This window comes from Mustela erminea, chromosome 6 (genome assembly GCF_009829155.1).
Source record: "Mustela erminea isolate mMusErm1 chromosome 6, mMusErm1.Pri, whole genome shotgun sequence".
Lineage (NCBI taxonomy): Eukaryota > Metazoa > Chordata > Mammalia > Carnivora > Mustelidae > Mustela > Mustela erminea.
In genome coordinates this window covers 54,216,582-54,231,052 of record NC_045619.1, presented here as the reverse complement: position 1 = coordinate 54,231,052, position 14,471 = coordinate 54,216,582, and the positions used below count along the sequence as shown (strand labels likewise).

Sequence of the window (14,471 nt, the reverse complement as noted above, 5' to 3'; positions counted from 1 at the left end):
AACAAAGCAAAACTAATTTTGTTCCTGCCTAACACTGAGTTCTAGGATTACATAGGGCTTAGAGCTGCTCAATGAGTTAAACTCATAATATATTTTTGAACATGCTCTGATAGAAGTAATAGAACAAATGAATTTGATGTTGATGCTCTAAAAGGGCTACTGTGAAAACTATTCAAAATTTTGTGTCTCAATGTTTCTGTCTTAATTTTTACTAAAGAGATTGCTTCTTCTACCAATTTGAAGAGAACACCAGAATTAGAAATATGATGTTTTTCTAATTCTCAAATATCTCAATTTTTAGTTATTTAGATTTACTTAATATATTAAACAATCTGACTACCCTTTGGATGTTTGTTAAAAAATAGAGGGTAAAATGTGTACACATTTTGGCATTCCTTATTTTTACTATATATATGTAACAACTGGGAACTCACTTTCATTCCATGAAAAGAAAATGTATGAATCATGTCAGGTTGAATATGGATATTTCTTTGTTTTTTCTTATAATTTTTAAATTTTATTGTTAAGCATTTCCTAATCTTATGAGATTTTGAGAAGGTCTTTTTTTTTCAATCTTCATATTACCTGCTAAATCCTAGGTTTAAAGTGATTCCAAAAATGTGTTTAAGATTTAACATTTGAGTCTTCTATGACTCTTGTCTGATACAGAGTTGAGTGCAGGAGTTAATGCTGACACCAATGGAAACTCTGTGGTGGGGGGAATATCTAATGTCCCATGATCATTGGCTATCTTTCTTCTGACATGGTCTCTCTGAGAGTCAGTGCAACATATCAGCAGGTACCTCCTAGATCAAAGCAGAGGTGAAAGGCCTCAGAGCCAGGACATCGCAGCTGTGTTCCTGACCAAGCTATTGTCCAGCTGGTGAAATCCCAAGGCCCGGAAGCAGGTATTGCAGCCAGAGAGCTTGTGTGCCCCATGCCTGTGCTGTCCCATTGTGGAGCAAAGAGGGATAAAGTAGAATCTGCTACAGGAAAGCTATGTGAGAAATTGGGGGGCGGTTTGGAATGTTGCATAAAATAATTGACGTTGGGATCTGCATTAATTCATAACTAATGTTAACTTTATTCTGCAAATGAAGACATGAATGGATCAGAATGAGAGTGGGTCAGAATATTTCCTACACAGAATATGATTTTTTTTTAAAGATTTTATTTATTTATTTGACAGACAGAGATCACAAGTAGGCAGAGAGGCAGGCAAAGAGAGAGAGGGAAGCAGGCTCCCTGCTGAGCAGAGAGCCCGATGCGGGACTCAATCCCAGGACCCTGAGATCATGACCTGAGCCGAAGGCAGCGGCTTAACCCACTGAGCCACCCAGGCACCCCAGAATATGATTTTTTAACCCTTAGATATTTCAAGGAATATTTAATTCTCTTTCAAGGAATATTAAGTAATTCTCTTTAATTTCAAGGAATATTTAATATATAAATCTGTGTTTTTTCCCCTCTTATCTCTATGGGTGCTACCTAACTAGTTAGCAATGCATTATCCAAAGCTTAAATTCTCTCACCTTTCAGCTCAGTGTAATAAAAAAAAATTTTTTTGTTTTGAGAATATTATTATTTTTCTATTATATCATATCCAGTTTTATATTCATACATTTATTTTCTTGTTATTTTTAATTTTTTTTTATTTTTTATAAACATATATTTTTATCCCCAGGGGTACAGGTCTGTGAATCGCCAGGTTTACACACTTCACAGCACTCACCATAGCACATACCCTCCCCAATGTCCATAACCCCACCCCCTTGTTATTTTTTAATACAGATATTCAATTAAAATACTATTAAACAGAAACCACTTAGCTAAGAAAGCATGACATTGACACAAGATTTACTATTTGATTTGGCACTTTGGTAGAGAGAACATTCATTGAAAAACAAATGGCAATGTGTTTATACATTATATCAGTGTAGATGATTGTTCAAATAAAGTTTCCTGATATTATAAAGTAATTAAATGGTAAAATATTAACCCAAGAATCAAATTTTGAAAACCCAAGAATCAAATCTATTTAGGAAAAACAGTTAACTGCTGCTTTCTACATTTACCAAAAATATTCTTTTGGGAAAATGTTTTCTCCTCTTTAATCACTATGTATTTATTTATATTTTAAGGGAGAGAGTTTATTAAGTGCTTTTTGAAAGGTATTGTTTCACAAGTTAAGTTGGGTGAAGGATCACTTATTTATATAAAGATACACAAGCTCTATGTAATATACATGCTTGAACTCAATATATATTTGTATATACTACATGTCTTGGAGACTCAGTTTTCTTCATTTCCCAGCAGAAATGAAAGCACGCCTGTGCAGCATAGTTGTTAGAATGACATGTTATGCCTCCCTCATTTAATATCACTTCCTAAACTCCCTTTCCTTGAATCCCAGGATTTCCACATTTTCCTCACACTTGGAAATGGAGTCATGACCCGGTGTCTATGAAGTTCCTGTGAATGAATGTGGGGTCTGACATAGGTAAGGTGGCAGGTACAGAGTCTGTCAAATTGAGGCATGGGTGTCCTTACTAAAGAGGGAGTTACTCTTTTTGGTGTCAGTATAGTACCCATTGGGGCATAAAACAGGCACTAAGTGATAAACATAATTTTTCCAAAGATGTTATAAATCTAGACTTTTAGGTAACGTGGGATATAATGTACATTTTTAAATATTGGCAATTAATTCAATATTTATAAAAACAGTGAAAGCTTAGCATAACATGTCCATAAACATAATGGACCTTTATTTAATTGTGTAGGATCACTGTTGTAAGGCCTTACGAAGAGCAATGAAAAAAATAATTTTCTTTCTAATGTTCCCAGATAAATATTTACTTTGACTTGCTTATTTCAGATGATCATGCTCATCATTCTTTTAGCTGTCCCTGTTCCTTCATGATAGATCATGTTATTTTCATGCCTCATGAAACAGTGCATAGGATTTGAGCTGTGCTCCTTGACTGTGGCCCTCAAAAATGAATGAGGAGAGAGTGACATATACAGACCTTAAAGTACCCAATTCAAGGAAACAGAAGGACAAAAGAGGACCAGGTGATAAAAAGAGAGGTAAAGGTTTTTCAGTTTATTTTGTATTCTGAAAACATTATGATGTCAAATAAGAAAAAGTGCAGTCATAATAATCATGTCTATACTTATTTGATATTTTATGTCTGGCTCTTTATATATCAATGGACATACTTAAATGTCATACTCAATGAGTTTTATTATCACAGTGAATAGGGACATTCATTTTAGTTCCAGAATGAATTTCCATTTCCTTCTAATTCTGTGGGTGTTTTTATGCTCAATGCTTATTATATATTTTGTCTTCTGATTTGTACAGAATTTCCATGGCATATTGTTGCATTATCCCTGGGAGTTATGTGTGTTATCCTCCTGATGGCAATCACAGGCTTAAGCTCTATATGTGAGTATCAGACATATACAGTTCTTATGAGAACGATGAGCCAGAGTGATAAATGATATGTTATAACTACTGGGTTTCTGCAGAGCCCGTGAAAATCATGAAGTCCTATACAGATGTTAATAATAATGTTGATGATAATATTGATGATGATGATTTTATTATTTGGCTGTCAGTTTTTATGCTACACAAAAGAGGGTACATAATAGTTGTAATAGCACAGAATTTGGCTGAAATGTGTAGTGTAGCTTACATATATATTCATCCTTATATTTTGTGTGGAAGAAGGTTTTCTATATAATCAAAGAATTGGAAAAAATCTTTACTTGTATATTACATTCCTTATCATATTCTAATTCTAATAAAATCACAGAGGAATAAAGGTTGATATATTTTCTATATCACTTATATATTTCATATCAGTTCCTTTTTTTTTCAAAGATTGAGCAGCAAGCAGAGGGAGAGGGAGAAGCAGGCTTCTGGCTGAGCCTGGAGCCCCCGTTACAGGGCTTGATCCCAGGATCCTGGAATCATGACCTGAACTGAATGAAGGGAGACGTTTAACCTACTGAGCCACCCAGGAGCCCCTATTGCATGTCAATTTGTACAATGTCTATATAACACCTCCTCTTAATATCTTTTCCCTGATGTTATTAAATCTTTGGTTTATTCTTTCAACACAGTTTTGGCTCAGGAACTATGTATACTAAGGACATAGGAATTTTAAGTCACTTCACAATGAGCTTAGTTTAAAGGGGAAGACTTTTTAAGTGAAGCAGTTTTTAAAATAAATATTATCAGTGCTGGGGTAATGGCATGAAGATATCAGATGGATGGGATAGTCCCGGAGGTCAAGAAAGTTTTCCTCCAGGAGATAATAACTGATATGATAAGTAGGTTAGGTAGGACTTAATCAGGAAGGTCAGGGAAGAGAAGACTCATCTAGGCAGAGAACAAGATGAACAAAAGAAGCATTACTGTGTGAGGAGATTTAAGTTTCTGGGCAAATAAAAGAAGTAGCTATAAAACAGGGTGGCTAGGTATATAATTTATGATAACTTTAATATCATGTTAAGCAATTTTAGATTTGTTCTAAAAACGAAAAGGAACTTTTGGAAGATATTACAGAGGGAAAATGGGATTCATGTCCCATGAACATATAGAGATTTGGGAAAAGTCAATTTGAATAGCCTGGAAAGTGGGTGGAGGGACCAGACAGGAGGATATTTCAGGAATTAGGTTTAGTTAGAATGACTGAATTAGTGTCTTAAGTGATGAGGCATTGGGACTGTTTATGAGAAATATTTACTATGTAGAATTGTTAGGGTATGTGTGAGGGAGAGAAATGAATTAGTGATACCATTTGATGTCAGGCTATATACTTTGGCAAATATATTCTACCAAATGTTACAGAAAACATTGGGCTATCAAGTGTGTGTGTGTGTGTGTGTGTGTGTGTGTGAGAATAATGGTGAGGAGTGAGGAGTTGTGGCATATCAGTGGAGATGATCAGAAAGAATTAGATTGGTTTGAGTCTCTTAGAGTGAGCATTTTTGATAGTTGTCGCAGACCATCAGCATGCATATGGTAGGATTAAAAGTCTGGAGATCAAGAGAGATACCTAGATTAGAGATATAAATTGAACTTTCATCAATTAATGTAACAAGTATTGGTAAGCATAATAGAGGAAAGCAGAAGCTAGATCATGCTTTACCTTATAAAACTAGAGAGAATAGATTTTCTAGAAGAAAAATGGCGAGGAGGATGATTCTTTTTTTTTTAAATTAAATTTATTTATTTTCAGCATAACAGTATTCATTATTTTTTCACCACACCCAGTGCTCCCTGCAATCTGTGCCCTCTGTAATACCCACCACCTGGTACCCCAACCTCCCACCCCCCGTCCCTTCAAAACCCTCAGATTGTTTTTCAGAGTCCATAGTCTCTCATGGTTCACCTCCCCTTCCAATTTCCCCCAACTCCCTTCTCCTCTCTAACACCCCTTGTCCTCCATGCTATTTGTTATGCTCCACAAATAAGTGAAACCATATGATAATTGACTCTCTCTGCTTGACTTATTTCTGTCAGCATAATCTCTTCGAGTCCCGTCTATGTTGCTACAAAAGTTGGGTATTCATCCTTTCTGATGGAGGAGGATGATTCTTAGGAAAATTAACATTTAGAATAGGTGGAAGTGAAAAAAACAGTGATGCTTTGGTTAAAGAAGTAGGAGGGAATCCAAAACATTATGACATCATATGGAAGGAGGGTAAAGATAGTCATGGGTTCCAAATGGTATCAGAAGATCAAGTAAAATAATGGCCAACAGTATGCTTACTAAATTTGGCCAGAGAGAGGTCACTAAAGATATTTGCTAGAGTAGATTCAGTTGAAAGGTGGGTATCATCAAAGCCTGATTGCAATGGCTTATACTTCAAACATTAGGAAGCAGAGACAATGAATACAGAAAATAATTTTTTTAATTATGGCAAAGCAAAAACTTTACCAAATTTTGCAAGTATGTGGATCTACATGATCTCATACATTGTAAAGGGACTCTAAACTGATACAACTCTGGTATTAGGTCCTAAAACTGAACATGAGGGGCACTTGGGTGGCTCAGTTGTTAATGTGTCTGTCTTAGACTCAGGTTATGATCCTAGCATCCTGGGACTGAGCCCCATGTTGGGCTCCCTGCTCTGAGGGAAGCCTGCTTCTCCCCCTCTTCCTCCCCCTGCTTGTGTTCCCTTTCTCGTTGTCTCTGTCTGTCTCTCTCTCTTTTTCAAATAAATATATAAAATCTTTAAAAAAATAAAGATTTACATGACGAGTCACTCATTCTCACTGATGACTGGTAGTAGCAGAATTGGAAATTAAGATTATCAGTTGTGTAACAAACTTTAAGGAATTTTTCCTTTAATACCCACACTCTTACATAGAAGTGTATTTTATGCTTTTATATATTTTTTTATTTGTGAGTTTTGGGAAGATATTGTTATTTCTCTCAGAGTTGTTTAACTTTCCTTTTGCATACTGGAATTGAATATCTAAGTTCTTGGTCTAGGTAAATTCATTGAATCAATTACAAGCTTATCCTAGTACAGAGTCAGTTGCTAAATAAGTACTGAATACAAAATCTCACCAATGTTGAAATCTTTATTTGAAGAGTGGATGACATAGAAACTGGTTAATGTTTTATTTCAAGTTTATATTTTCCAATGTATATGTTTGTACATTTTATATTTTGTGTTTTATAAGTTTTATATACTTAAAATAGATAGCAATTAACCTTTTATTTAAAAAATCTGTTTCATTTTTGATACTTCAAACTATTTTAAACTACCATTTTCTCTGATTGTACTTTCATTTAGTCAACAACATTCACTATGCCATTTAGAATTAGAGAAAGCAGCAAGTATAATAATGTGATCTATGAAAGGCATTCACAACCGTAATTTTATAATATGGACTGAAGTTTTTCAGAAATGTCCTGCACACACAATGCAGAATAAGAATTACACAAAAGAAAAAAATGCTTCCTTAGGAGAGGTTGAAGATGACTCAATTTTACCACCTATTATAGGTATGTACTGGATACTTATACAATTTTTTAAATGGAATTATCCATTCTGTCCCATTTCAATACAGAATTTTAAAACTTTATGTTGTGTTTTGTTAGGTCCTTTAATTTTGCTCACCTTTTTATTTTTTTTTCTTTTTCTTCTTCTTCTTTTTTTTTTTTTTGAAATCAAACCCATTTTCTTTATTATAGCTAATATAACTCTTGACTTTCACAAAGTCATGTGATTTGATTATTTGAGTAATTCACGCTTTTGGATGACTTTTTGCCAGTACAGATCTCTTGGAATTAAGGATATCTGCTCCACATGGCTGCAGTTTATTTGTCCTTGTGAAGTCAAAATTTCTCAGTGCAATTCTAACGATGATTTGAGGTCTGTCAGAGACAGTCCTAGGACCCACAGTTTGGGCAAAGAGCTATTACCAGCATTAGACTTTTGGGAAATGGGAAAACCACCTAATTTTTGATCATTCAGCCTGAAGTAAGCCACAAATATGTGTAAAGTGCATTTCCCTAAGAGGTCTTGTGATTGAAGATCATGGTGGCTTTTGTTTTCAAGATGAAGACTATGAGTCATTTCAAGGAAATTGGCACTGCTGTGGAAAAAGCTGTTACTATTTTTCAGAAGAAGAGAAAAGTTGGGAGGAGAGTAAGAAGTCATGTGAAGTCCTGAGTTCTAGACTCATGAAGATTGATAATAAAGCGGAGCAGGTGTGTCTGCTTTATGAAACTTGATTAAATGCTTTATGAGAACTTCTATGTCTTGAGTTAGGATCATTGTTTCGACTTTCCTCCCATACTATTTGGCCTCTTTGTTTTGAAGCACTTGTTAGTCAGTGTAGATTTCTCTAAAGAGGAGATGAAGGTGTAACATGGACCTAGAAGAACCCCTGTTTTATTTACCTATTTTTTTAAGTAGGCTCCAGCCCAGCCTGGAGCCCACATGAGGCTTTAACTCATGACCCTGAGATCAAGACTTGAGATGAGATCAAGGGTCAGGTACTTAACCAACCAAGCTGCCTATGCACCCCAAGATCCGTTGTTTGAAAAATGAACAGGAGAGCCATTTTACTGTTTGTCTTTTTATTGTATGTGTTGCATCTTCAACATTTTAATGTGCATTAGAGAGTTAGTTTTTAGCTTCTCAGGGCTACTACAGGGCAAAAGAAAAACTACCTTCAATGGTGTGAGCAATGTAAAGTGATAATTCTCATTATCTGAGTTCTGTTGTTCCTTCTTGTTCAGTATTTGGAAGGAGTCACACTTGTAAGGGAAGATTACTCTCAGTTTCATGTGTGGCCATGGGAAAAAAGATGAAAAATAGAGACTGAATATACTGGAAAGATTCTTTAAAAATAAACTTTTATTTTATTTTTTTTCCATTTTATTTCTTTTCAGTGTTCCAGAATTCATTGTCTATGCACCACCCCCAGTACTCCATGCAATACGTGTCTTCCATAATACTCACCACCAGGCTCACCTACGCACCCACCCCCCACCCCCAAAAAAAAAAAGCCCTCAGTTTGTTTTTCAAGAGTCCACAGTCTCTCATGGTTTGTCTCCCCCTCCGATTTCCCCCAACTCACTTCTCCTCTCCATCTCCCTATGTCCTCCATTTTATTCCTTATGCTCCACAAGTAATTGAAACCATATGATAATTGGCTCTCTCTGCTTGACTTATTTTACTTTTAATCCAGAATGGCAGAGGAAACATCTCTTCTCTAGTAGAGACAACCTAGATCAAATTTTTCCATTTCTTATAAAGTTTAGGACTACAAAGTCAATTGAATGGATCTGTAGATTTCCTTCTAATAATTCCATTTAGGCACCAAATTCAAGTTACACTGTTTAGTCTTAGCAATGTTCCTTCTAATAGTATCTTGTGAAGGATGAGTAAAAAGCCCTATGTTTGAAAAATGGCAACATTACTCAGGGGTGCCTGCCTGGCTCAGTCAGTGGGGCATGTGACTCTTGATCTCAAGGGTTGTGAGTTCAAGCTCCATGTTGGGTGTAGAGTTTACCTAAAATAATAATAATAACAACAATAATAATAATAATAATAGTAATAGTATAATGATTAAATAAATAAAATAAAAAGCCCTATGTTTTCTTGTTTATAAAATTCTTATTAAAATAAAAGTATGAATAAATCACTTTTACCTATAAGAAACAGATGAACTAAGAAATCATATTAAAGAGTCATATTTTAAAAATCCAGCTACATCTTATTAATACCTTGATTCATTTAAACATCAGTGGTTGTCAGTCTGTTTTGAAATGATTTGTTTTCTTTTCTCAGAAATTTACTTTATTTGTAATCTGTACTCTCCCTATAATCTGTAATTTCCAATTCAGTGTTCTTCAGTTTTAGTCCTACCATTGAAGTTTTTAGGCTTCAAAGTTTCAGTGAAACTTCTTATTCTTGTTGCCCCTGTATCTCCGTGAACTATTCTAGAGCCCTTGAAATTCCTTGTGACTTTCGTCGTGGGTAAAGCAAAGCTCTGTTGCATAGTCTATAATCTGATAACCTTGTTGTCAGGACCTACCCTGGAATGCTGATGCACTGTAGAAACCAGAGACAGACCTTGCTGCAGAGCAGCATTGCTCTGACAGTAATGGTTTCAGATTTTAGTCATTTGCTATTTTCCAAAGTCTAGAAGTATAATGAAAGCCGTGCCTTAAATTCAATCATGCAGAAAAATGAGATTGGCTTTTATACAAGTAGTTATACCTGTAAATCTAACAAAAATATGTGAGTGAAAGGATCAATGAACATTTAATTTTGGTGTTTCTTCAGAGACCTAGAAATGATAAAGTATATTTTATGTAATACTCATTCATCTTCCCTACTCTAAAAGATACACTACTGAGATTTTTTCTTATACAATTTAATTATAGTGAAAAAAATATTGAAGTCTGTTTGTGTGTGTGAGAGAGAGAGAAGAGAGAGAGGAGAGAGAAAGAAGAGTGGGAGAAAGACAGAGGGAGAGGATTTGAGAGAGAGAGAGAGAGAGAGATGGAGGGAGGTAATAAATACATTGCTTTTAGGAAAGAACATTTATTTGTTGCTTTACATTTACCGCTTTAAAATAATTTTTACTTTTTATTAACATGTAATGTATTATTAGCCCCACGAGTATACCGGTCTGTGAATCGCCAGGTTTACACACTTCACAGCACTCACCATAGTTCATACCTTCCCCAATGTCCATAACCCAACCACCTCCCTACCCTCCCCCCGCCCCCCCACCCGCCAGCAATCCTCAGTTTGTTTTGTGAGACTAAGTCTCTTATGGTTTGTCTCCTTCCTGATCCCATCTTGTTTCATTTATTCCATAAGGGAACATTTGAAGTGAATAAAATATGCCACAGTGTGGATAAGCTTCATCCATTCTCTAGATGATGGGAATTTGGGTTGTTTTCAGCTCTTGTTGTTATGAATAGTTCTTCATGAAACATTCTAAGACATGTCTCCCATGTGCCTTCTCTCTCTCTCTCTCTCTCTCTTTTTTTAATGATAAATCATCCTATGAGTGGAATCATTGGTCAGTAGGATTTGTACAAGTTCAATTTCATATGCAAATTCCAGATCATTTTTCAATATGATTTTGTTTCAATATGATTTTAACAACAGTTTTAAAGATATCTTTGATCTTTACTATACCACAATCTTGGTGGTGTTATTTTTACTTTCTTCCAATTGAATAGTTGTAAAATATCTCCTGATCTATAGTGAGCTTGGCTCTTTCCTATTTATTGGCTATATGCTATATTTATTTGAAATGTGTTTCTATGTTTTGTCCATTTTTTTCTTACTGGATAATATTATTTTGATATTGCTTGATAGAAATATGTGTTTGTTCTTTAAGATACTGCAGATGTCTCCAGATTTGAAGCTTGTATTTTCATATTCTTTAAGGTAGAGAGAAGTTCTAGGTTTAGTGCAATCCTATTTACCTATCTACTTTATCGTATGTGAAGTTTGTTTTTAAATCCATCATGTCCCTTTCTGGATATCTTTCATTCAGTCTTAAAGAGTTGAGTGATTTGTTCATTAAATCATTCTCGTATCCATTTCTTCTGTGCACATGGAGAAATTAGTCTGCCTTCTCCATTTATCAGAGTGGCATTGGAAGATAAATGTGCCCGGTATTTTACGAGTCCTCTGTGGGTGAAGTATTTTCAGTGATGTTATAAATAATACCTAATTCTCCTTTCCCACAGAACTTCATTCAATCAAAAATAAGATACAATTACTGGATTGGATTATATAAAGTAGGAGCTAAGCATCCCTGGAAGTGGCTGGATGGCACACCCCTATCTCAGACGGTGTAAGTTTTCATGTCACTGTTTCCCATTCCCTCTCCTGCTCAGGAACTGCCTGGTAGATTATAGGTCAAGAAGAGGAAAGGATCCCTGGGGACTTAGGGAATATCTTGAATTCCATGTGATCTCACTTCTCAGCTAGGCAACCAAATGCAAATCTCAGGCCTCCAATAGACCAAAAGAGCATTATTTATTCCCATGTTCCTCAATGGAGGGTCCTTCCAAACATGGGAAAGAGACATTTTGCTTTTGTATCTTTCTCTTGTATGTTCTGTGATCCTAGCATGTTCACTAGTTTGGGTGCAGGAAATGGTAAAAGTATAATGAGGAAAGAAAAGTTGTATCTAAACCCAGCTCTCTCTGTCAGTGCAACTTGTACCTATTTAGTTGGTGCCATTCAAGAACTAAAAAGTGACTCGGTAATCTTGCATCTCTAATGTGTCACTTAATGTCTTTCATGCTATTATTTCACAGAAGTCCACATAATTTCTGGTAGTCCTGTCTCATTGGTAAATCCCATCCATTTGTTGGTTGATGTCCAGGAAACTAGTTTAGAAAATGAAGCAAATGATCTAACTAAATCTAAGTAACATGGGGCACAGTATGAGAGACATTGGTTTATTTAGTATGTTTGTTGATGGCCTGTAATATACCAGGCACTGCTCTAGGCATTGAAACTACAGTGATGAATAAAACAGGCCACAGTATCCTCCCCTTACAGATATTAAAGTCTAATGCAGGCATGATAGTGTTAGTGGGATGAATGAGGACCAAACAAATAGGCTGAGTAAATGATGCGGCACATTAGAAGAAGATAAATGCTATGGAGTGTTGTGAAGTCTCTTTTTTTTTTTTTGCTATATGGCAGTGTCTTTTGTGTATGAAGGTAAGAGAAAGAGATATCACTGTTTTAAATGGGATGGTCAGAGACAATCTCCTGGAGACATGTTTGTACAGTACCTTGAATGAACCAGCCATCTGCATTACCTGATGGGACGGCTCCCTAATAGTAGACACAGCTGGTGTAAAGACCCTGAGATAGGAGTGTATTTAACGTGCTTGAGGAAATAGTAAAGAGGGCCTACAATGCTAGAACAAGGTGAACAAGGGGTAGGGGGAGATGTAGGTTAGAGGCCTAATGACAGTGGGAGAGTGTAGGATATCAGAAAAGTATAAGAACTTGGATTTTTTCATGAAGGCATGAGAATCTATTAGAGGGTTTTGAGCAGAGGAGGGACAAAAACAGGCTTCTTGTTTTAGAGTGCCTCTGGACACTCTTGAGATTACTTGGTGTGTGTTCTTTTGCGGGAGGGAGCAGGGAGTCTAAATGAGGACGCAGGAGCCTGATGAAGAGTCTGTTGCAGTCATCAGGGGGGAGATGTCCTGACTTGATGATGATTGGTAGGGTTAATGCTGGTGTAAAGTGGCCAGATTCCACACTTCTTTCAAAGATGTGTGAAAGACAGACAAATCAGGGATGGCTCCAGTGTTTTTGGTCCAGAAGTTGTAAAACTGATGCTGCTATTAATATTACTAGAGCATAATTGGAATTCAATGTTAGATACAATTTGAATGATTTTCTTCAACATTTAGCTATGTCTACAGGTGTCACACGGGGCATTGTGATACATGATCATGAAGCTCACATGAGAGGTCGGTGCAGGGAATGCAGATGTTGTACACAGCAGTGCACAGTGAAATAAGTAAGAGGGTGGAAGTGATTCTCAGGAAATCTAAGGTCCTTGGGCACCTGAGTGTTTAAGATAATGATAAGATAAAGGTGAGACGAAGATAACCAGAAAATATCATTGAGAAAAGTGCTTTGAGATACAAAAGTAAAACCATGAAGGGACAGGTAGGGTAATGGAATCCTTGTAAAGGAAGTACTACTGAAGTAATAGCATTTAAAATGTTGGTGAGTTCTCACTGATAAATTTTACTACTTGGAATTGTTACTTCTTATCAGTTACATTTATGGACATTTGAAGGGAAATTAATACTAAGTAACATTTTTTTCCCTCTATGCTCTAGCCTAGTCCCCGAATTTAAAATCCAGGTACCTTATTCTCATAGTCCATTTCACAACATTTGAACATTTTGTTTGGTGTGGAAAACAGTAAGCTGAGTCGGGAAAAGTGCACTCTGTTTTAACTGCATATAAGCACCCTCTGTGATTCAAGTGAGGCTAGCATTTAAATGCATACTCTGTGCACATTAATCTGAATCATAGGAAACTGGAATATTTTCATATGTAGTTACAGTATGCCACATAATGAATTTATTACATTTGGTCACTTTCCAGGAGTTTCAGGAGTTTTAGAAGAATTTTTCAAGTGTACCTATCTAAGCTATGTATACATCCCAGTCTATACTAGTCTTTCTACTTCCCTATCTCCAGCTGTCCACTGACATTTCCATTAGTTTTAGATACAATTACACTTCATAATCTTGCAGCTATATGTCTGTTATATGAATTGTATGTCTACTGAAATCATTGCACCTATGTTGTAAATTTGTGATAAATTTTGCCTGACAAATGACTTTCTAAAATAAATATATTCTCTGATGCAGGAATTTCCAGCAGAATTTATTGGGTATAAAATGTGGACACCTCAAGCCATCCACTATTTCTACTGCTGATTGTCAAAAACACTTTCATTTCATTTGTGAAAAGCTGTTCACTGGCTCTGGTTATTAAAAGAATTACTGTCATCAAAATTTTAATATTTTCTTTCTTTAACAGCTATTAGGGAATAAACTTAGGGTATTCACTCAAATTGGTTTACTATGCATGATTTATTAAGGGTAATGATCTTTCAAACATTCCTCAGCAAGGTTAAAGCACTAAGATTTATAAATAGGAAAATTATACATCCAAAAAATAAGTTTATTGTTTAGAAATTTCAAGAATGAATCCATCAGAGAATGTGAAACAAATTCATTTTGATTGAGTGTAAGATTTTACATTTAAAAATAATTAATGATCCTGATATAAATAGTTAATTAATATATTCACATTGTTCAAAATATAAGAGATACATAATGATGAACAAATTATCTTAACCTATCTTGTTCCTTATTCACCTAGTTCTCTTCTTTTAGGCAAACATGTAAAATATA

General features: G+C 35.5%; 1 protein-coding gene across 1 annotated transcript; it reads left to right on the top strand.

The window, feature by feature from the left end:
* Positions 1 to 831: 831 nt before the first annotated feature.
* LOC116593268 (C-type lectin domain family 9 member A-like) lies at positions 832 to 14,050 on the top strand. The gene is made up of 8 exons (XM_032347290.1): positions 832 to 908; positions 2,414 to 2,457; positions 2,961 to 3,087; positions 3,365 to 3,448; positions 6,921 to 7,028; positions 7,585 to 7,736; positions 11,250 to 11,356; positions 13,923 to 14,050. The coding sequence occupies exons 3-8, from the start codon at positions 2,997 to 2,999 to the stop codon at positions 14,047 to 14,049; spliced, it is 669 nt and encodes a 222-aa protein (XP_032203181.1). The 5' UTR covers positions 832 to 908; positions 2,414 to 2,457; positions 2,961 to 2,996; the 3' UTR covers position 14,050.
* The last annotated feature ends 421 nt before the right edge of the window (positions 14,051 to 14,471 follow it).

What these genes read in the sequence shown, in the direction of transcription:
- LOC116593268 (XM_032347290.1), top strand. Translation starts at nt 2,997, where the DNA reads ATGAATGAGGAGAGAGTGACATATACAGACCTTAAAGTACCCAATTCA. An exon ending in AATTTTACCACCTATTATAG is followed by an intron (nt 7,029 to 7,584) that starts GTATGTACTGGA and finishes TTTGTTTTCAAG; the next exon opens with ATGAAGACTATGAGTCATTT. An exon ending in ACACCCCTATCTCAGACGGT is followed by an intron (nt 11,357 to 13,922) that starts GTAAGTTTTCAT and finishes TCTCTGATGCAG; the next exon opens with GAATTTCCAGCAGAATTTAT.